This window comes from Hylaeus volcanicus, chromosome 1, assembly GCF_026283585.1.
Source record: "Hylaeus volcanicus isolate JK05 chromosome 1, UHH_iyHylVolc1.0_haploid, whole genome shotgun sequence".
Taxonomy (NCBI): Eukaryota; Metazoa; Arthropoda; class Insecta; order Hymenoptera; family Colletidae; genus Hylaeus; species Hylaeus volcanicus.
This window is the reverse complement of record NC_071976.1, coordinates 3010167-3030469: the sequence shown is the minus strand read 5'-3', so window position 1 is coordinate 3030469 and position 20303 is coordinate 3010167. Positions and strand designations below refer to the sequence as shown.

At 36.3% G+C, this 20303-nt stretch overlaps 8 protein-coding genes across 8 annotated transcripts; 3 read left to right on the top strand and 5 right to left on the bottom strand.

Annotated features, from left to right (window-relative positions):
• Window positions 1–613: 613 nt before the first annotated feature.
• Window positions 614–1564, top strand: LOC128874374 (SOSS complex subunit C). The gene is made up of 3 exons (XM_054119121.1): window positions 614–1125; window positions 1194–1318; window positions 1409–1564. Exons 1-3 carry the CDS (start codon window positions 1098–1100, stop codon window positions 1562–1564), a joined length of 309 nt encoding a protein of 102 aa, XP_053975096.1. The 5' UTR covers window positions 614–1097.
• Window positions 1565–1579: 15 nt separating this feature from the next.
• On the top strand, window positions 1580–2443 carry LOC128874373 (rRNA N6-adenosine-methyltransferase Mettl5). Its single transcript, XM_054119106.1, has 2 exons — window positions 1580–2075; window positions 2148–2443. Exons 1-2 carry the CDS (start codon window positions 1736–1738, stop codon window positions 2441–2443), a joined length of 636 nt encoding a protein of 211 aa, XP_053975081.1. The 5' UTR covers window positions 1580–1735.
• Window positions 2444–2479: 36 nt separating this feature from the next.
• LOC128874365 (putative aldehyde dehydrogenase family 7 member A1 homolog) lies at window positions 2480–4745 on the bottom strand. Its single transcript, XM_054119060.1, has 8 exons — window positions 4436–4745; window positions 4159–4375; window positions 3900–4087; window positions 3626–3825; window positions 3306–3550; window positions 3114–3223; window positions 2785–3045; window positions 2480–2692 (listed from the first exon to the last, which is right to left on the bottom strand). The coding sequence occupies exons 1-8, from the start codon at window positions 4589–4591 to the stop codon at window positions 2480–2482; spliced, it is 1590 nt and encodes a 529-aa protein (XP_053975035.1). The 5' UTR covers window positions 4592–4745.
• Window positions 4746–4894: 149 nt separating this feature from the next.
• Window positions 4895–10051, bottom strand: LOC128874360 (exportin-6-A). The gene is made up of 16 exons (XM_054119047.1): window positions 9914–10051; window positions 9134–9337; window positions 8873–9064; window positions 8631–8790; window positions 8307–8563; window positions 8060–8226; window positions 7657–7963; window positions 7477–7569; window positions 7238–7406; window positions 7028–7166; window positions 6593–6951; window positions 6183–6510; window positions 5902–6099; window positions 5553–5831; window positions 5312–5477; window positions 4895–5236 (listed from the first exon to the last, which is right to left on the bottom strand). The coding sequence occupies exons 1-16, from the start codon at window positions 9914–9916 to the stop codon at window positions 5159–5161; spliced, it is 3099 nt and encodes a 1032-aa protein (XP_053975022.1). The 5' UTR covers window positions 9917–10051; the 3' UTR covers window positions 4895–5158.
• Window positions 10052–10221: 170 nt separating this feature from the next.
• Window positions 10222–11843, top strand: LOC128874371 (methionine aminopeptidase 1D, mitochondrial). The gene is made up of 6 exons (XM_054119074.1): window positions 10222–10512; window positions 10584–10823; window positions 10891–11082; window positions 11182–11332; window positions 11393–11503; window positions 11587–11843. The coding sequence occupies exons 1-6, from the start codon at window positions 10477–10479 to the stop codon at window positions 11775–11777; spliced, it is 921 nt and encodes a 306-aa protein (XP_053975049.1). The 5' UTR covers window positions 10222–10476; the 3' UTR covers window positions 11778–11843.
• Window positions 11844–11874: 31 nt separating this feature from the next.
• On the bottom strand, window positions 11875–13180 carry LOC128874372 (proteasome subunit beta type-4-like). Its single transcript, XM_054119090.1, has 5 exons — window positions 13020–13180; window positions 12544–12750; window positions 12330–12476; window positions 12063–12261; window positions 11875–12000 (listed from the first exon to the last, which is right to left on the bottom strand). Exons 1-5 carry the CDS (start codon window positions 13148–13150, stop codon window positions 11911–11913), a joined length of 774 nt encoding a protein of 257 aa, XP_053975065.1. The 5' UTR covers window positions 13151–13180; the 3' UTR covers window positions 11875–11910.
• Window positions 13181–13358: 178 nt separating this feature from the next.
• LOC128878907 (U-scoloptoxin(01)-Er1a-like) lies at window positions 13359–15328 on the bottom strand. The gene is made up of 3 exons (XM_054127573.1): window positions 15086–15328; window positions 14784–14971; window positions 13359–13627 (listed from the first exon to the last, which is right to left on the bottom strand). The coding sequence occupies exons 1-3, from the start codon at window positions 15111–15113 to the stop codon at window positions 13493–13495; spliced, it is 351 nt and encodes a 116-aa protein (XP_053983548.1). The 5' UTR covers window positions 15114–15328; the 3' UTR covers window positions 13359–13492.
• A 1344-nt stretch (window positions 15329–16672) lies between these two features.
• On the bottom strand, window positions 16673–19794 carry LOC128872187 (probable chitinase 2). Its single transcript, XM_054114635.1, has 8 exons — window positions 19654–19794; window positions 18643–18840; window positions 18164–18332; window positions 18006–18102; window positions 17713–17919; window positions 17437–17634; window positions 17239–17367; window positions 16673–17171 (listed from the first exon to the last, which is right to left on the bottom strand). The coding sequence occupies exons 1-8, from the start codon at window positions 19715–19717 to the stop codon at window positions 16905–16907; spliced, it is 1329 nt and encodes a 442-aa protein (XP_053970610.1). The 5' UTR covers window positions 19718–19794; the 3' UTR covers window positions 16673–16904.
• Window positions 19795–20303: the final 509 nt, after the last annotated feature.

The following is a 20303-nucleotide window of genomic DNA, read 5'->3' as shown; positions in this document are numbered from 1 at the left end:
TCTATGTGTGCGACATTATACCCCTTACTATTTGAAACATAATTTTATAACATTTGTTGTGAAGGTTATGTTTGGAATACACATTTATTAAATACTCAAACATAAAGTAATATACAAAAAAGGAAAAATATATTCTTTGTCTGCAAATTAATAATACGTATAACACGCATGTTATTACGAAAAGAAAAACAAACAAGATTCATTAGATACAAAATAAGATACGCCGAAGCAAAGAAAATACAAAGAATTAGAGAACGCGGTCCGCTTCCCCTACATGACCGAAAGTACAATCAGACATTTCGCAATCGGCGCGAATCAACATCGCGCCGCATTTAAAACTTGCGTGATGCCGAAAGGAAACGAATGTAACCCTATAACATCTCATCACGTTAACCATGATTGATGCCGTGCCATGCATTACTATAATTTATTAGAGAAACAATGGTACGAACCATGAAGGGAACCACAAATGTGAAGGGAACTTCGAACTTTTGTTGTACGTGTGGATGCACCCTAATTTTCGTAGCTCCCAGAAAATACGGTCCTACCAGAAATCCTACCAGAAAGGTCATATGCCACCGGTTGAGAATCACTGAAAACTTGAAAATTTGCCGTAATAGCCCATAATGACCACTAGGGAGTTTTTTATTAATTTTATTTACATCTGAGAGAGAGATTAAACGATCTTGAAATATCGCAATAATATTTCGGGGGCATTGAATGAATACCGATATCGTAGAAGCTTTTAAGATTTTATCTAAATGGAAATATACTTATGACATTGATATTAGAGAAGTAAAGTGACGTTTTCAAAGTTTGTTCGTTTAAAGAGGTTAAGGTAACGCACAGTTATTCCGAAATGTAAACATTGTCAAAATATTGATATTTCGTTCGAAGGCATCGACCTATTAGCGATCGAAGTATTTATGCTAAGTACATATTTTTTTGTATTTTTTTTTAAACTAGAATTGACGGATAGATTAAAAGCGAGCAACAGTGTAACCTGTTTCCGATTAGGCATTTGTCTTTTCGTTCCATAAACTGGAGGAATTGTAAAACTTATTCTCCTATTTCGAAACAAGGAATCTAAATTTTTGATGGCTTTTTCACAATCAAATTCAAGAGGTATTATCATTCACAATTTCATAATTCTTCTGAACATAAAGCGAAGTCTTTACTTAGATTGGTTATAGAATTGCAAAACAGAAAAATCTTAGAAGAATTACAACTGAAGAAGCAGATGCTATTAAAACAAGGTGTGGCACCAACATTGAATGCTTCATTAGCTGTTACATCAACAGGTTCTCCTTCTAGTTTGGTAAAGATTTGATTCGTATACTGTAAATTTATCTAAATTGTAAGACATACTATTGTATGTTTCATATACTTTTCATATACCTCTGGTTAGCCTTCCACACAACCCACTGATGGTGTTGCAATGAGTGCATCGCAAAGAGCTGCCTTGCATAATGCACATGCAGCCTCATCAGGATACTTTGTGACACAGGACTCTTCTTTTGGCAATCTAATTTTACCTGTGCTTCCCAGGTTTGATACTAAATAAAAGACTAATTAATTAACATATATCGAAATTGTAAATAAATGGTTACAAAGACTGTATATGTAAATAAGTGTAGAGAAAGTGAATACACATAAGAGTTGAATAGTTTCTGAGTATATCTCCTATGAAACTGGAGAATAATACAGAGTACCAATTGATAACTAAGTATAGGAAATGGCTAACATACAACTTCGTGAATTAGAAGAATATCTACAGCAGTTGGATGGGTTTGATAAACCAAAAATATTACTTGAACAGTACTGTACTAGTGCACATATTGCATCACGTATGTTGTATAGTGCCCAGTCCCAATTTAATGATATAGAACAACGTACAGTAGCTGATTTAGGCTGTGGATGCGGTATCTTGTCACTTGGGGCACAAATGCTTGGAGCAAATCATGTAATAGGCTTTGAAATAGACTCTGATGCACTTGAAATTCAAACCAGAAATTGCAATGAAATAGAACTATTCGTGGAAGCTGTACAATGCGATGTACTTCAGTATCTACCAGGTATATATGAATATATAAAATTTATTTGTTAAAAAATAATACATGAGTTTTTCGTTTACAATTGCATTGCAGGTAAATTCGAAAAATATTTTGATACGGTGATAATGAATCCACCTTTTGGAACAAAACATAATGCAGGTATAGATACGAAATTTCTAGAGATCGCAATCAAACTTGCATCAAATACCGTGTATTCGTTGCATAAAACAAGTACGCGTAATTACATTCTCCAAAAAGCTGCACGATTCGGAGCCAAAGGGAAGGTTATCGCAGAATTGAGATACGATCTACCAAAAGCATACAAATTTCATAAAAAAGCCTGTGTAGACGTTCAGGTGGATTTTATACGATTTGAATTAAATCACTGACATATTTTCACTAAATGGATTGTGCATTCTATTCAACTATTCAAACTTGATGCCTTGAGCCAATGGCAATTCGTTTCCATAATTAATAGTGACAGTTAGACGTCGCATATATTGTTTCCATGCGTCGCTTCCACTCTCGCGACCACCACCCGTAGCTTTCTCTCCCCCAAATGCACCCCCTATTTCTGCACCGCTAGTTCCAATATTAACGTTTACTATTCCACAATCAGAACCATGGGGACCCGTCCACTGTAAGACAATATTTGTGTCGTTAGTAACGCTGGTATGACGTAGCGTCATGGCGAACATAACGGCTGGTAAGATATAGTTACATAGCATACTTGAAATATATGTTCCATACGTCTAGTAAACAGAGAACTACTTAGTCCTTGTTCTACGCCATTATTAAGAGCAATTGCGTCGTCTACAGAATTCACTTCGAAAACGTATACAATCGGTGCGAAAGTTTCTTTTTGAACTACCTCTGCATCCGGCGATAAACCGGAAATAATTGTTGGTTCGACATAAAAACCTGGTCTGTCTATTTGCTTCCCGCCAAATTCAATTTTACCGCCGTTCTTCAGAGCATTATTTACAGTTTTCTGTAAAATATCATAATTAGTTTATTCTCGATCGCAAAGAAATAATAATTTGTATAAAATATTACTACCTTATATTCATCTACCGCGTCTTGGTTGTGCAATGGTCCATACAACGTGTTGTTCTCTAAAGGATCTCCTATCCGCTCCAGAATACTCTCGTACGCTTTTTTTATTTTTCCTACAAAATTTACAAATTATCTTATTACTTCGACATTTTTTATATCATCGCACTGTTTTAAAATAATTGTCTGAAATGTTACCTAAAAATTCGTCTTTTATTTTACGATGAAGAATCAATCTTCTAGTACTAGTACACCTTTGTCCTGCTGTTCCCACGCAAGAAAACACTGCTGCTCTGACTGCCATTTCCATATTTGCATCTTCGTCAACTATTAACGCGTTGTTGCCTCCTAATTCTAATATAGGTTTTCCGAAACGTTCGATAACCTTCATACCCACTTTTCTTCCGACGTTAGTACTTCCGGTAAATGAAACCACGGGTACACTTCGAAATAGAAATAGAAGATAATGCTATATATAATATAGTTGAATTAACAGGTCTAAATGTCTCTGGACTTACCGTTTGTCATTTACGATAGTTTCGCCAACATCTGACCCACCCGTTACCAAAGACGCGATAGACCCTGGTATGCCGTTTCGTTCTAATACACCCGCGATAATTTTAGTAGTCGCAATAGATACTAAAGGAGTAGTGGGTGCTCCTTTCCAAACTACTGTATTTCCACAAACCAATGCTATAGCAGTGTTCCAGCCATACACCTTCGGTAATATTATTCTTTTTCGTTACAGCTTTTTTTTTTTTAAATATTTTCATTAGTCGAAGTTATACTTACCGCAACGGGAAAATTAAACGCCGAAATAACTCCCACAACTCCGACGGGTTGCCATTTTTCCAAAAGCGTATGATGTTTTCTTTCTGACGGCAAGACTTTGCCTGATAATGTTCTAGATAACCCAACGGCATAATCGCATATGTCAATAAACTCTTGAACCTCGCCGATACCTTCTGGCAATATTTTCCCTAACGAAGTATACGATTAGAGTTAAGATAAATTAACGAAAGAACGCTAATTTGTAATTATAAAAATTTACCCATTTCTAGGGACACCAACTGTCCTAAGGGTTTTAAATTATGTCGAAGATCTTCTCCAATTTGCCGTATTATTTCTCCCCTTCCAGGTGGTGGCAGTGATACCCACTGTGGCCATGCTTTTCTTGCTTCTGTAATAGCATTACTTGCTTCCTGTGCAGTTGACGTTCGAACTTTTGCTATTACTTGGCCAGTTGACGGGGAAATCGATTCTATAACCTAGTTGATAAAATTAATGTTTTTCTATCGTTGTTGAATATTAATTTCCATTAACAATACCTTGCCAGATCCTCCCCATCGCCCATCGTAAAGACCGGGATTCTCTGTTGTAAGACCTAATTCATTTAAGAACCCGTACTTCGGGTCAGTCACCAAGTACCTTACCATCTGTAACTCAGAAACGCGACTAGTACTTCGAGAGATTAAACGAAACATTGCAAGTTGTCTGCTACCAACTCGTGAGATGTTATAATGCAATGTAATAACATCGAGTATTATCAGAGCAGCTTCTCTTATCAGGAACCAAAGGAGGGATATGATAAAAATAAAACAAGAAATATCTTAAGACACATTAGAATCGATTTCTTAATCTACCGCATACATTATGATTACTTATAATGGTACTTCTCCATCCCGATAAGTGAGACTTATATCGGAAACACGTTTGTATGTTTTTTTTCTGATGGGGATAGGTTTAAAAATTAAGTTTATAGGACAAACTGAAGTAAAAAATATTATGTCACATAAAAATATTTATAAAACGCGTTTTATTCCGTAACGATAACGTTCACAACATCACAATATACGGCAGTGATTTACACACATCGATAGATTTAGAAAACATTTCGTCCTTTGCCATTTTACAGTTAGAAATTTTGGTAGTCATCTCGAGGCACAGAAAATGGAGATTCTTCGTAAATGCTAGTTCCTTTAAATTTCAATGTTGAAATTGTATCAACCAGTGTCAACGTAATCCAACCTTTTCGTTAGATTATTTTTATTTCAGCCAGGTCGACAAAATTGATAGCATCGTAAATCGGAGATAAGTTGAAGCACCGATCTCGTTAGAGTTGGTTGATCCTACCAATATTCAATTAGCGTCATAAATAACTGCAAATGTTAATTGAACAAATTATATTTTCGAAATTAACTCACCGTAGATTTATCGAAGTTTCCTAACAGCGTGGCTTTTTGCATGTCGTCTACTCCTTCGCAACTTGCCAAAAACGTCGGCAGAAAATGTCCAAAAAACCATGCTATATTAACAGAAGCTAAACTATGAACAGCTGTTGCAATTTCATCTGCTAATAAATTATGGGACCTGAGAATGGATATTGTTAAAGTACATCGTGTATTAAAGCGATAAATTATGGTCCAAGTATTTGATCGAACTCACTGTTGAAAAAGAACAGTGAATAATGCCATTAAAAATCTCTCGAGTAAATGAACCTTGAACACCGATCGTTGATAAAGTCGCCATCGTACGTTCAATTGTTCAAGGCTCTGCAAACTTTGTCGGAATATATTTACATCTGGCTGAAGAAGAGCCTGACCAAAAGCTTCTAAAATTGCGACCAATTCTTCCTTGTGCTCAACCGATTCTTCTTCATCGGTATGACCGAGGGTGCGTAATACAGAGGTATTGTAAAAGTATTGCCATCGATGCATAAGAATACTAAATAAAAATTTTAAATTAATTATTATGTAAAATACAATGTGGGAACGTTAGACGGCTCATTCGTTACCTATGGAAAAGTTTTAATAAAACAAGCGTCGTATCTGGATGCACGCTAAGATTATTTCCGATAGCTGGCCACACTTGACCTAAGCATAAATTGGTCACTGAAGGGACAAATGCTTTAAATGCACTACTAGGCGCCGACACGACCAATACTAAAATTTCTAACAATTGATCTAACGCAGGTCCCGCGGAGATATTTTCCCTGGAAGCGTATTAAACAAAATTTATGTTTACAAGCTAGAATTGAAAGTAGTAGGTTATAATAATAAAAATTAAATTACCCACTTAGTATAAATATGCAACATTCCTTGAACTGCATTCTGAGTAAACTCGGGCCCTAATTGCTGCTGTAATACTGAAAATACCGAATGCAAAAAACTCAGCAAAATTTCACATACAGTTTGACACCTTATCATGTATGGCAACAATTCTAATATTCGATTTATCGTTGATCCCAAACACGAATGCAACATTCTCTTTATCGTCGTGGACGACGAAGAACAGTCTTCTAGTAACTGAGTTAATGGCACTACCGTCATTGAAATTGTGGCTTCTGAAGGCACAGGTTGTCCCTCCGAACCCAAAGACGTAGATAACGTTGATACCATGGTACCTGTTTGCATGGTTAATTATAGTACAATTTGCATACACAACAGTTATTATTAGTTTTATTCATTCGTTTTATGCGTGTGTACCTAATAGTCTTTCTCGGATAATTCCATCGCCGTGCGGTAAAATAATTGCGTTTACTAATGCCCTGCGCAACACCTTTATCGTATCGGGTTTCATATATGGGTACAATATCATAGAAATTGAATTTCTAAATGTAGGTTCATCCCACAAAATTGGTTTCAAAATAGCGGTAATGCTTTGAAACAAATGCGTGGCAGAATGGGTTAGACTGGCTGGCGGCGGATCATCACAGAATATTGCATAATCTAATGCCAAAATACACGAATCGATGCAGCGTTGACAAAGCGATTCTTTAACTTTCTCTGGTCTGTTGGCTATCCAATGACACCAAGCTTGAAGTGATGCTAATAACTGTGAATGTCTAACCAACAAAATTATATCGTGAAAATAAAACTCATTTTATTTTCTAAACGCCCTATTTGCTAAATGTTACTCACACTTCTATGAGATCTATTACGATTGCAGCTGGTTGTAGCGATGCTTTGTATAAGTGGTTAATATTTGCAAATTTACATGCATCTAATGTTTGAGATACTACCTCCTCAGCTAGCGATTGATCGATACTTTGTTCATCTCCTGTCATTGAATGAAACAGTTAAAGTTTTCAAATATTACAATCCTATTACTTGTACAAAAAATTAATTTACCGAGAAAAAGTGAATATAGCCTAGCTAACGCTTGGGTTGTCGAAGCTAAATCTCGCAAATGTGCATGTATATTGGAAGCCTCCGATTCGTTTAACAAAATTACTTGATTATTAGCAATAGCAGCACCTAATTCTCCAAATATTATTAGTCCTTCTCTCCAAGACCGATACTAAAAAAATTTACAAGAATAATAACCTACAAATTAAGTTCAATACATCTACAATTACACGCAACTTTACCAGTAATGTGAAAACTGGCATAGGAGAAATATCTGCGACCTTCGCTAAACATTCTATATTACATCTTAGGAAATGTTGCCATTCAGTTTCTTCCTGTAATCAATTATTCGATATATGTATGTATCGTAAATGTATCGTAAACAAAAAACAACTAAAATCAAGTTTCGTGAATTTTCTCACATTTTCGTCTAAACTTTCTGTGTCAAGATCTTTCAGTGCCCGCGTATTAAGTTTGAAACTCATCTTCTGCAGTACTCTCTCGGCAAGAGCTAACGCTACCGGCGCATACTGAGCTTGCGTGCTTTCTAAAAGAGTGGTCCACACGTCTAAGCATCTTAGATATCCGTTCGCCGTTGAGCATTGTTGAAAAGTGTGATGACACAAAACTTCCAATAACGTATTCACTGGAAATTTAGGACATGACTCAACTCTCTTCAGGTGATTCGTTACAAATAATTGTAAGAACTCTGTTAATTTCTCCATATAACTGGAAATGCAATGTACCTCATTTAAAAATATTATATTTCGTCTATAAAAATGCTTAAGGTTTAATATAAAATTATTTAACTTGACGAGTAGATACCTATCGTCTATTGAATCCAAACGTTCCATAAATTGAAATAACGTAATTCCATTCTGAAATATTTCTACCAATAACCTATCGGTAACATCGGGAGAACACAATGGCCGATATAAAAGTTCATTTATCGTGGTCACAGCTTGTACAGCCATTTCTATCTGCTTCCCATTCTATTAATAAAATTTACAGTTAGCTAGAATATCGCCTAACTGCGTGATAATATTTTGTAACGTTTAACATAGAACCCTACCATTGCATCGTGATACCTGGCACAGGTAAATATGGCGTTCAGTAAGTTTGTTGAAATATGTTCCGATAATTCAATCCAGCTAAACAAGTGTGCTAATACATCCAGCGTCGCTATACACACCTCGCTGGTTCCTATTGCTAATCCTTCCACATCCAAAATAGCTCGTGCAGGTGCTACAGTTTGACCGCTGGTTGGCGATGGGGGTGGTGTGACTGTTCCAGAGCGGCTTTGTAATTTGGTTGTCTCTTTTAAAAGTACTGAATTGGAAAAATAATATTAATTTTTGTTCAATAACTTTTTTATTTTTAACACAAAAACCCATACTTGCAAGAGTATCCAAAGTCAGAGGTACTTGAGCACTGAGAAACCTGAACAATTCATTCTTTCTTTGCATTGGTAAATCTTCTCTTGGAGTTGCTAGTTCCTCTGAAGCTGTTCTTAAGTAGATGAGACCCAACAGTCTTGTATGTTTGTGACTTAATAGCTATGAATATACACAATAACATTTATTTAAATTGAAGATACTTTATACAAAATAAAAATTTTATACTAGTATATTTACACACCTGTAAAATATTTGAATAAAAATCTGGATAAAAATGTGGCCAGTCATGCCTAGCAATATCTACAACTAGTTTGACTACTTTGTTTCTTACAAAAGGAGCTACACCTCTTTCTAATGATAATGTATATAAGGTTGATCTTGTAAGAGCTCTATCCTCCCATGGAAGAATTGGCCACCTTCTGCCAATTGTTGTCTAGAATAATATTATAAGAGTATTCTATAGTGAAAGTATTCCATCATAATTTTATATGTAGATACATACCTCCAAGGTGGACAGAGCAAACATACTAACATAATGATTGTTAGTAGAAGATAAAAAATGCAAACAAGGCCGCCAAGAATCAATTTGTCCAGCAAACTCCTGAAAACTTTGTTCAATCATCCGTTTTCTTTCATTACTTGTCTCTGCAGAAAAAAACTCTGTCATAAGGTGTTCCAAATTTTGCAAAGCAGCAGCATCATTGTCCTGTAAGTTAAACATTTATTGTACATTTTTTTAAACACAAACTGTATTATGAAAAATGCCACATTCTTAGATAAAATTCAAATGTAATTCAACATTATGATGCAAATGTTTCAATTTCGAAATTATGGAGTGTCAAATGATAAAAAGCAACATTCCCAGGCTATTGCTACTCATGTTTAATCAAGGCTTAAAACCATCCATTGCTTCATATTAATGTACATGCATCATGTCTCATTGCCAATGATGATAAACTTCAGAAATGATCAATGTTGTTGATGGAAGTGACAACGAGAGACAAGCAAAAGAAGTTAGCAATTGCTGGACAATGAATCTTGTCGACACTCAATGTGGGACTCACCCACAAACCAAGTTTCGTGTCTTCTCCATTGATACAGCCTTCTCCATAGAAAATACAATAGTTTTGAATAGCTTGGGAAACGTTTAAGCCTTGATCAAACGCGAGGAACGATAAGTGTCAGAAATGTTGACTTTTGTGGACTTGAAACTCCATGATTTAGAACCTAAAACATTTACATTTCTGAGTTTTATTTGCATCTAACTTTCGTGAGCACGTACCATGATAGCTACTGTCACAAAACGAGTCTCGCTAAAAATGCTATATGTAAATCAATGTAAATACAGAAACCAGAGGAGGTTAGAGTTTCACTTGTCAGACGTCATGTTCAAAGCAACAAATAATCAAAATACTCGATCGTACAGGACGTAAACGCGACTCCACATGTATATTTATGACATTCGAGTACCTAGACGCAAGCCCATTTAGTATTATTCTGGACCAATGAGGTTTTATCGCAAGTCACGTGGTTTTGTTTACAGCTATTGCTTATTGCTGAACGAAGTATTATTTATTGTATATTTAAAGTTCAGTGTTAGCAAGCTGACTCTTTGTTATCATGTCGTCACTCCAAATTTTAAATTTTAGTATGGCACTGTAATTTTTTATTACATAATATTTTACCATGCTTTTTTGAATGAAATGTATCATGACAACTCTTTAGGAACGAAGATAAATATTTCGAATACAAAATTATAAAGTATAAAGTCTGATATAGTAATACTGTTTACATTTATGCACTTTATTATACTTCGTAAACATAGTTATAAAACATTGTCATAAAATGTTTTTTAGAAATTTGTTTAAAAGAAAGTCAAATGTATGTTTACTACCAGAGAAGTGTTTTTGCTGTGTACAAATATTTGTCTAATTATTGTATTCATTTCTTAGATACCACCACAAAAAGTTGTAAATAATATTTTTGGCAATTACGAAATTGTTAAACCATGGCCAGTTTCTGAGATTAGGAAAGTACCATCGTGTATATCTAAGCCATCTTATAGTCAATCATCTATACCAAGGGAAGGTCCAAAGAAACCTGAAATTAAAGATAAAAATCAAATAAAGTGCATGAGAGATAGCTGCTTTTTTGCCAGAAAAGTGTTGAATCATATTGGACAATATGTAAAGGTATCTAATATATGGTTAACATCAAATTTAATTGACTATTTTGCCGAACTAATCAGTTTTATTATAGCCTGGCATAACCACAGATGAGTTAGATGCAATTGCCCATGAAATGATTATAAATAATGGTGCTTATCCTAGCCCTCTTAATTACAGAGGGTTCCCAAAATCAATATGTACTAGCATTAATAATGTTGCATGTCATGGTATCCCAGACACTAGACCACTGCAAAAAGGAGACACACTCAATATTGATGTAACAGTGAGTGAAAATATAATTTTAAGGTGTATGCATTTATGTAACAGTTTATGTTATTTTATGTTTACAAAAATGTAACAGTTTATGTTATTTTATGTTTAGGTATATTTAAATGGGTACCATGGAGATTGCTCTCAAATGTTTGAGGTAGATGAATGCGATGAAGAAGCCAAACGATTAATAAGTGTGACAGAATTATGTTTAAAACATGCCATTAATATTTGTAAACCAAATGAAAATTTTTGCAACATAGGTAACTATTGCAATAGTTAAAATGGAAATGAGAATCTATACATTTCTGTTTAACTTTCAGGAAATATTGTTCAAGAGATTGCAAATAAAAATGAATATTTTGTAATCCCAGCATTTGCAGGACATGGTATAGGTACTTACTTTCATGGGCCACCAGATATTTTACATTTCGGTATGCTAATATTTGTATTTCTTATATGTATGTATATATATATATATATTAGACTAATATGTTATATATTTTATTATCATTAGCAAATAATTTTCCCGGAAAAATGCTGCCCGGAATGACATTTACTATCGAGCCAATTTTAACTGCCGGTAACACGGAAATCGAAATTTTAGAAGATGGATGGACATCTGTCACGGTTGATAATTCGCGCACTGCTCAAGTTGAACATACTATTTTAATTACCGATATGGGTTGTGATATATTGACTAGTTAACTTTGTAAAATTATCCCTTCCATCTTTGTGTAAATGTCCCAAATAAATTATATATATATATATGAGAGGTTAAGCAATGGTATACTTTTATTGTAAATACTTTTATTAACAAAAAGTTTATTCATATTCATCTTTACATGATAGCAGGTCCCCAATAGCTGTCGAGCGTTAACGGTCCTTGTATTTCAGTACCTCCATCTTTTGTGATTATACCAAGTTGATACTACAAATACATAAGGTTAGGTGATTTTATATCATATGATTTGAATATAATTCACGACTTACCTTCGGGAAAGATCGCGCATCTCTATAAAACAGAACTTGCATTACTTTGTATACAAGATCTATTGCTTCCTGTTTTGTCATCTCTTTATTCTCTTCATGAGCTTTTCTCAGAATAGGTGTTGCCATGTATGCACCATATCCAGTCGCAATCACTGGATCACTATAAGCTGTACCAAGTTTATCCACGGTACCCAAAAATCTATACAAAGTATTTAAATGAATGTTGCATATGAAATTGATGTATGAGAAAAGAAACAAAATACTTACAACTTATCACCTTCTATACCACCAATAATGAAATTATTCCAAAATGGGTTGAATTTTGATCTTCTGTTATACATGACTCTAGTTAACCAACAATAAAGAGCTTTTGGTTTTAGAGATAAACCATCATCCAGACAATCTTCCTCAAGGCTATAATACATATGTACAATAGAATAAAAAATTATAAAATACAAAGAAGACAATAATGAAAACATACATTTTTCGTTCAATGTTACTTTTAAGACATTGATAATCAGCATAGTCTCCTCCTGCACCAAGAATAATGTTGTTATTGACTTTCATTATTCGTTCAAGATTCCTGAACCGAGCCAGTGATCCATAGGATCCAAGAATGTCAGCTGCTATGAGAATACCATCCTTAAATTGAATTCCAATTACAGATGTACCAGTTGTCATTGGAGCCCTGTAAAATAAAATCAATTTCACTTTGTGAATAAGTATACTGTAACGTTAAAATAAGGTTAGAAATGCATTGAATGATTCGAAACGTAAACATAGGTTCGAAAGATATATACTTTTCGCCAAATTGTAATTTTACGGGAGTATAAATAATTAGGGAAGTTTTAACTGATCCTAAACAGTGCATAATTAACATCCACGAGAAGCGACATGACATGCAATTTCTTATGAGTTAATATCGAACGGGAAATGAATATACAATAGAGACTTTACTGTGATCTTTGGAATCCTCCAACACTGGATTGCGTAGAATCTCCAGGAAAATTGTAAAATGCACCTGGTGACGGTCCATTTTGCCAAAACGGTGCAGGAGTATACCAATCACCTTTACTGAAGAGCGCCATGTTTTCAGTAGATTTCAGTAGTTTCAAACAGTTTGAAATGTCATCTACTTGAGCTTCGGGCGCCTAACACGTTTACCCCCTAAAAGAATTCCTTAAAGTCCCTAGAGAAGTTGACTATTTGCTTTTTCAAATGACGATTGAATACTTTGATGATTCGATGATCAGGAGACTTAAAATTCAAGCAACGTAGAATATCGAGGGATTCAAGAATTTAAACATGTTTATTTGTAAAAGAAATCATTACACTATCATACTGGACATTACACATGTCATTATATTACAGTTTTGTATAACATAAAGTAAAACAAATCAAAGGAAAATTTCAGTGCTGTTATTATAATATTATAGATCGCCGTAGGGACTGCCGCATCGCACATTGTAAAATTGATCGCAGACTTGAAATTGTTGATTAAAAAGAGTCCCATTCACGCAGAGATGGCTGGAGACCAAATGTCCATCGTGGCAAAGGTGATATGCCTAAAAAATAAATTGTATTTTGTTCATAATTGTATGTTAATCTACTTCTGCATTAAAGAAGATTAATTATATTAAGTTGCTTTTAAAAAATATGATGATAACAAAGGGATCTATCTGTTATACCTATGATCAGCGCCATCTACGGCAGAGCGCTTAAGATTGTTCTCGAATAGTTCGCACTGTCACTGCTAGATGGCGCCATTTGTATAATTGAATAATAAATAATTTATTTAAGGGTTGAAAAATGATTTTCATTCATCTTTTAATATTACAATGCTTGTTCACTAATTTGTTTGTGGGCATAATTAAAAAAGAAACTGAACGTATACCCGTATCAACACCTGGTGGGGAATAGCCGAACTAATTTCGGAGTTTGGTCAGCGCCTCTCTCGGCCTAAAACGCCCAAGTTTGTCCTCGAATAGTTCTCACTGACAACGCTAGATGGCGCCATTTGCATGGGTCGCAAAATTTTTTTATTATATTAAAAAACAAATTAGTGGACAAGCATCGCAATATTAAAATATGAATGAAAATCATTTTTCAAACCTTAAAAAAATTATTTTTTATTAGATCATACAAATGGCGCCATCTAGCGTTGACAATGGGAACTATTCGAGGACAAGCTTGGGCGTTTTCCCGGTGGTCCGCTGTACGGAAGTCGGGATTTTAGTTCCACCTATCCCCCGCGAGATGGCTATAGCGTCGCTTGCCACGTTTTGGCGGAATGATTCAATAAATAATTAAAGAATATGATCAAAAAAGTAAAGAGATGATTATATCAGATAGAATCGAGCCCAAAGGGAAACAGATTGATAAATTAAGTAGCTTTTCTACCTTACAAGGAAGGGTAAAACGTTTTTGGTGTATCTTTTTTTATTCTGACCATGATGTTAAGCTCATAAAATTATATAAGCTTCCTTAACAAATTTTCAAATGCAGGTTGCATTAATTTAGATCAGGGAGTAAAAATAACAGGAATAGTCTTATCTTCCTCCACTTTTATTATAGTTATCACTAAAAGAAGGAGTGCTGAATATACAGCAAGAAACATAAAGAGCTTTCCAATAAGAGCGGTATATTTTCAAATAAGAATTTCATCCTGTTACTCAGTTTCACGGCTAACTATACAGGTATTGTAATTAAAATTGCCCTCACCTGGCACTGTGTGCTAAGATCCGCCCACAACTGGTTCTCCAAGCCCTGGCAAGTGAAACCGGTACGAGGCACCCTGCGATAAGTCGGATAAAGCGGTGGATTGTGGGGTAAGTGTAGATCGTGATAAGGATCGTACGGTGTTCCATCCTTGTTGAAATAGTGGCCACCGAACGCCATCGTCGAGAGGACTGAAGAGTTGAAAAATATTAGCTTAAAATGAGGGGAGAAGTCACCCCCTTGGAACGCTATTTACTATAAAGAAAAAACATAACAAAAAGGAGCTTTAAATTTATGGTACTTACTCGTGAATACGATAAGGTGAACAAACATAGTCAGCGATGTTTAAGTACAATATACCAATTACCGCGTGTACTTAATATTGAAACTGCTATTAAAATAAATTTAGATAAAGTTCACCACATCATGGTTTTTAATTGATTAATATTTACTGTCGCGTTTCTTTTACGTTAAAATACAGAATCACACAAGTTGAGACTCAATCGATGAGAGCTCGATCGAGGATTTCGGTGGTTCCTTTCGATTCGAACGCCGGTCAGGGACTGATTCCGAGGTAAACGTCGATTCAAGAAGTAAGTTCTGATTCGCGTGATAATTTAACTGGTCCTTGTTTGACAAAAATCGAGCCTAATTCAGCAGGCAAAGGGGGGGTTTACGTAACCCTCGAGCGTAACTCGATGCCGATGATCGATCTTTGTACGTGTGTGGAAGCCCCGAAATTACTGACCTACATTTTTTTCATAACAAACATTCACTTCCAAACTGGAGCAACGTGCTACCTCTCCGGCACCGCCTACATTTACAACGCCGAAAAAAATGTCGTGTACGTGTAGCGACACTTGCAGCACGTTGCTGAAGAAATCTGGAAATATCGAGAATGAAAAAAAAATATTGTGTATCGTTAGTTAGATTGTCTGGCTTACTCATCATTATTTTAAAGAGTGTATCTTTACGAGAGGGTTTCTAAAAGGAGTAGATCAATGTTAAGGACGTATATAATTCATTAATGACTTTGTACAAAAAACTTTTATTCTTCATTCTGTTTAAAGGATAATCTATAAATCTATGCTCGATGTTATCGTGTTCTACTTCATGTCGCAACATAAGCGTGTCTTTGTCAACACGATGTGGAAATGGTCTTGATAATTCACGGAGAAGGATCAAACGTCCTTAGGCAGTTTCCACTGGATCTCTGCCAATCTTGCACAATAGTTTGGCGCCAGCCTCCCACGTCCCTGTTTATCTCTTTTCGCTCCTTTTTCATTCCGGAGAAAAGGTATTTATGCCAAAAGTCGCCTTGAACAAACAAGGGAATTGGTAACAGAGATTCGTAGGAGTACGAACGTCTCGTCGCGGACAAAGGACGAAGAAAGAAATTAATTCACTCGAACTAAATACACAGAACAACGTATCAGAATTATTTATGAAGCGTGAGAAGTATTCATAACGTAAAAAAATACTCGCAAAGGGACTTCCCCTATAGGTCAGCCGATATTTAAATGAGCTTTTCACAAAGCTCGAAATGCTGACGAGAAGCTATGCGTTACAAGGACTCCTTGCAACTGTGTATAAGCTGAAATGTTGTAAATCTAGTTTTAAATTCAATAAAACGATGCTACGAAGTATCTTTATGAAAGACCTTTATCTTTCCAATCATTTCAACGCTCTGTCGTTATCGATTAGGAAGCTAGACAAGACTTCAGACGACGACCACTACAAGATAAACTGAAGTGTACCTGAAGTGTACCTGAAGTGTACCTGAAGTGTACCTGAAGTGCTCGCTTAAAAACAAACATACTTCTGAATTATATAGCCTGTACATTTTCTATCGCAATTTGTAGAGAAGGAGGAAAGAAAGAGTACGATTTAAGTTCATATTTCTATTCGTCTATACACTTTCTTACAATATGGTCGGTTGCGTGGTTTTTTTTATTCCTTATATACACGCATGATAAAAGCTCCAGTATGATCTAAAATTTAACTCTAGTCAGTTTCAGAGGAACTCTTTCGAATCGCTATTTCGAGATCACGAATCAGTCCTTGGTGTGCGTACAATTTCCATCAAGTTTTTGGCATTTTCATATCCCCTACCGCCGTATTTCTTCAAGCATACCACGAGAGGAACGCTAAAAATGTTAACGTAGTAACGTCGAAGCATATTCGCGCGGAAGAACTCTTCCTCGAGTCGTCTGGTTTCTTCTCGGGGATGTACGAATTCGCGAGGACAACGTTGATCGACCTCATCAATGGAAAGGTGGGATCCGTTTTGTCCAAGGAGTCCCCCAAGGGCGCGCAATGCCCATGAAAATCGTCTGTATCTATACTCCAGATCATCACGCCGGATAGATTCATTTTCATCGCGTATTCGACCTGGAAATCATAAATGAGACGATCAGCGACAGTGTTCATCGACAATTCAACGCAAAGCGAGACCAACCTTCGTCTTCATACTAATGGGGTTATCGTATACAATGACGTGGTCGTCTTTGATCGCGTAAGGCGTGTTGCTCTCTGCGTCCCATCCTGTACTCCAGCTTTGGGGGTTGTCTACTATTTCTTCGCAAATCTGAAACAGTAAAAGGCGTAAGACTTGAATCTAAACCCCTTAAATCTAAAAAAAATAGGTGAGGCGTACCTCGTTATATCCCATGAAACCATTTTGACCAGTGTAGGGTCCCTTGAACCCCTCTGGCTCGCTTCGCTGGTTCATGGGGCTCTCTTGAGTGGAGTTTGGTTTGCTGGTCAGTATGAAGGTCCTTCCATACATAGGCAAGCCTAGGACTAACTTGCTTGGAGGCGCTCCCTTGCTCAACAAATAGTTGATCGTATCTTCCTAAAAAAAGTGCTTGTATACAGAATTTCTAGTACAGTGTATCGCGACGAAATACTGAAATACTGTATTCCTTCTTACCACGTTGAGGCCATCTTGACCTTTCAAAGGTGAGTTAGGAAGAACCTTGCTGTTCCAGGTGCCATGGTAATCGTAAGCCATCACGTGGATGTGATCGAGGTACTTCGAAATCTCAGGAATATCGTACGCGGAATCGATCACTTCTTTATTGGCGCTTATGGCTGCCGTCAATACATAGTCAGGCTTGCTAAGCGCCTGTCTCAATTCCTGATGGGAAATTGCACCTTCTTTGTTATGTTATTAATGTATAAACATACAATTTTAATTGTTTTGCGATTAAGATGTTCGGAAACCTTCACGAGCGAGACGAAATTCTGCTTGTCCGCCTGTGCTCCGCCACGAGATCCAGGGAACTCCCAGTCCAGGTCGAAACCATTGAAATTGAATCGCCTGTGGGGGTTCGTCGTTGAAAAGAATGAAACGATACGAAGGATAGACTTGAATTATTTACCCGAGGAAAGTGGTCACGCTGTCGATGAATCTCCTCCTCCGGTCAGGAGACGCGGCAAGTTCGGAATAGTTCTTGCTGCCTTCGTTCCAGCCGCCAATCGCGAGGGAGACTTTCAATTCGGGATACTTCAGACGAAGTTCCGTCACTCTCTTGTAGTCGCCGCCTCCTGCTAAGGATCAGAATATTCGCTGCTTTATAATCGAGAAAAAGAGTTTCAATTCGCATAAACTATTATTTTATTTTCTTTTAGGAAAGGGATTTTAAAAATCCCTCTATAAAAATACTTGTTTTTTTTTTTTTTGGTGTTACATAGCTAGAAATAGGTAACGATTGGATCGTAAACAAAATATAAGAACTACTGGACAAAAGAATATGAAACCGCCAACTAAATAATTAAAAAAAAAAAGAACTCGACAAAGTAGAAAGTCCACTTTATACACGTGTACCGGTGTATTTGAATAAATACCTCAACTATTTACCATTTTCGATATCCTTGTAAGGATCCAGGCTCCTGATCGTCCACGTCGTTTCATTTAAGCCTGCGAACGCGTATATGATGTGTGTGCAAAGTTCTGGGCGGATGTTGTTTATCCCAAATTTTCCATTCTTCGGTCGGTACGCCGCCCAGGATGCGACGTAGCAGGCCACAACCTTATCGTGTTTCGGCCTTATCAGAGCTTTTGGGGAAACCGTTTATCATTATTAATCATTCTATAACGATATCTGAGCGATCTATGAAAAATTCGTAATTATAAAGACGCTCCATTTTACCGGAAAATACTTGGAAGAATACCATGTCTTGGAATTCCAAGTTAGTAAGGGCAAACAATTTATTTTATCCATGCATGGATCACCTCAATATATATTTCCAAAGTGATACGACTAAGATAAACTGTGATTGCGATTTAAAAATGATCAACCAAACGCTTCGAATGTGCCACATCGAGAAATCTACAAATCCGACTCATCAAACAATTTATTTTATCCATGTATGGATCACCTCAATATATATTTCCAAAGTAATACGACTAAGATAAACTGTGATTGCGATTTAAAAATGATCAACCAAACGCTTCGAATGTGCCACATCGAGAAATCTACAAATCCGACTCATCTTCCTCGAGGAACGCAGCCGAAGGCCGCGTCGAAATGTCAAATTTCCGTTGCACAAGATGCCGGAGAAAATGTCAAACACATTCCAGACTTTCTTCTACGTCGTCTCCGATTGTATTACTCGTTATCGAGCATACACGTTTCTCATCCCTGCTTTAATCATCGTTTTATTTTTTTATCTTCTCGCGAAAAATATTTCTCCATCCAATTACTACCGACTACGATACAATATTGTAAACATAAACTACTTCAAAGTTCACCATCGAACTTTCGCTCGTGACGGTCCTCTTCGAGGGTGGAGGGCTTGTTCGAACCTTAAACGATGGTTCCACCGCGACTCTACGTAAATAAGGGATGTTTCTTTGATAAGTACTTACACAGAGCATCGTTGAAAACGAGAAACAATATCGCGAGTAATGATAGGAAACCGCACGCCTTCATCGTTGAGTTCAACTGCACGAATGCCGGGGCTATTGGCCAAGCAGATTGCTTTCACTCGGCTTAAAGTCGCAGTACGGTACTTTATCCTGGAAAAGAAGGGAACCATCGGTGCCAGTGCTCAGGAGGAAGACAGAGCTAGAACCTGTTGCTGACAAATATCGCATGGCATCTGTGTGCCAGGTACACGTGCGCACACAGACGCCTCGGAGAGTTTACCGATGTGAAAAAATTAATTGTACATAGATATAGGCTCGTCTTATCAACGAGAAGTGAACTGAGAGGCGTGAAGAGAAAGTCTGATAGCAAAATTATATAGCAAAATTATATAGCAATATTAATAAAACATGTTATTGTACTCGTGAAGACTTAGAAATTTACGATAATACTTTGTTCCTAAGATTTTTGAACAGAAGAAGGAAGACACAAGTAATATTTTACAAGAAATTTAAGAAATGAAAGTAGTCAAGGAAAAATAATTTTTATGTTAAATATCGCGATTTTCCATGTCGAGGCACTCGTGAAATTGAGTGATATTTAAGGTATACCGCTGGTGTCGAGATTAATCGTTTATTTATAATGAAAGCTG

Excerpts from the sequence above, each read along its gene's own strand:
- LOC128874372 (XM_054119090.1), bottom strand. The coding sequence starts at position 13,150 with ATGGCGCTCTTCAGTAAAGGTGATTGGTATACTCCTGCACCGTTTTGG. Across the intron at positions 12,751-13,019 it reads GGAGGATTCCAAAGATCACA|GGCTCCAATGACAACTGGTA; the intron begins GTAAAGTCTCTA and ends TTTATTTTACAG. Across the intron at positions 12,001-12,062 it reads ATGCGCGATCTTTCCCGAAG|TATCAACTTGGTATAATCAC; the intron begins GTAAGTCGTGAA and ends ATGTATTTGTAG.
- LOC128874360 (XM_054119047.1), bottom strand. Across the intron at positions 8,791-8,872 it reads TTTATTCAAATATTTTACAG|CTATTAAGTCACAAACATAC; the intron begins GTGTGTAAATAT and ends GTATATTCATAG. Across the intron at positions 8,564-8,630 it reads GACTTTGGATACTCTTGCAA|TACTTTTAAAAGAGACAACC; the intron begins GTATGGGTTTTT and ends TTTCCAATTCAG.
- LOC128874374 (XM_054119121.1), top strand. The coding sequence starts at position 1,098 with ATGGCTTTTTCACAATCAAATTCAAGAG. Across the intron at positions 1,126-1,193 it reads TTCACAATCAAATTCAAGAG|AATTGCAAAACAGAAAAATC; the intron begins GTATTATCATTC and ends GATTGGTTATAG. Across the intron at positions 1,319-1,408 it reads CAGGTTCTCCTTCTAGTTTG|CCTTCCACACAACCCACTGA; the intron begins GTAAAGATTTGA and ends ACCTCTGGTTAG.
- LOC128874373 (XM_054119106.1), top strand. The coding sequence starts at position 1,736 with ATGGCTAACATACAACTTCGTGAATTAGAAGAATATCTACAGCAGTTG. Across the intron at positions 2,076-2,147 it reads TGTACTTCAGTATCTACCAG|GTAAATTCGAAAAATATTTT; the intron begins GTATATATGAAT and ends ATTGCATTGCAG.
- LOC128874371 (XM_054119074.1), top strand. The coding sequence starts at position 10,477 with ATGTTTTTTAGAAATTTGTTTAAAAGAAAGTCAAAT. Across the intron at positions 10,513-10,583 it reads TGTTTAAAAGAAAGTCAAAT|ATACCACCACAAAAAGTTGT; the intron begins GTATGTTTACTA and ends TTCATTTCTTAG. Across the intron at positions 11,083-11,181 it reads CACTCAATATTGATGTAACA|GTATATTTAAATGGGTACCA; the intron begins GTGAGTGAAAAT and ends TTTTATGTTTAG.
- LOC128874365 (XM_054119060.1), bottom strand. The coding sequence starts at position 4,591 with ATGTTTCGTTTAATCTCTCGAAGTACTAGTCGCGTTTCTGAGTTACAG. Across the intron at positions 4,376-4,435 it reads GATGGGGAGGATCTGGCAAG|GTTATAGAATCGATTTCCCC; the intron begins GTATTGTTAATG and ends TTTATCAACTAG. Across the intron at positions 3,826-3,899 it reads CGTTTAATTTTCCCGTTGCG|GTGTATGGCTGGAACACTGC; the intron begins GTAAGTATAACT and ends ATATTACCGAAG.
- LOC128872187 (XM_054114635.1), bottom strand. The coding sequence starts at position 19,717 with ATGAAGGCGTGCGGTTTCCTATCATTACTCGCGATATTGTTTCTCGTT. Across the intron at positions 17,368-17,436 it reads GTTTCATGGGATATAACGAG|ATTTGCGAAGAAATAGTAGA; the intron begins GTACGCCTCACC and ends TTACTGTTTCAG. Across the intron at positions 17,172-17,238 it reads CCATTAGTATGAAGACGAAG|GTCGAATACGCGATGAAAAT; the intron begins GTTGGTCTCGCT and ends TATGATTTCCAG.
- LOC128878907 (XM_054127573.1), bottom strand. The coding sequence starts at position 15,113 with ATGTTTGTTCACCTTATCGTATTCACGA. Across the intron at positions 14,972-15,085 it reads TCACCTTATCGTATTCACGA|TCCTCTCGACGATGGCGTTC; the intron begins GTAAGTACCATA and ends TCAACTCTTCAG. Across the intron at positions 13,628-14,783 it reads ATCTTAGCACACAGTGCCAG|GCATATCACCTTTGCCACGA; the intron begins GTGAGGGCAATT and ends TTTATTTTTTAG.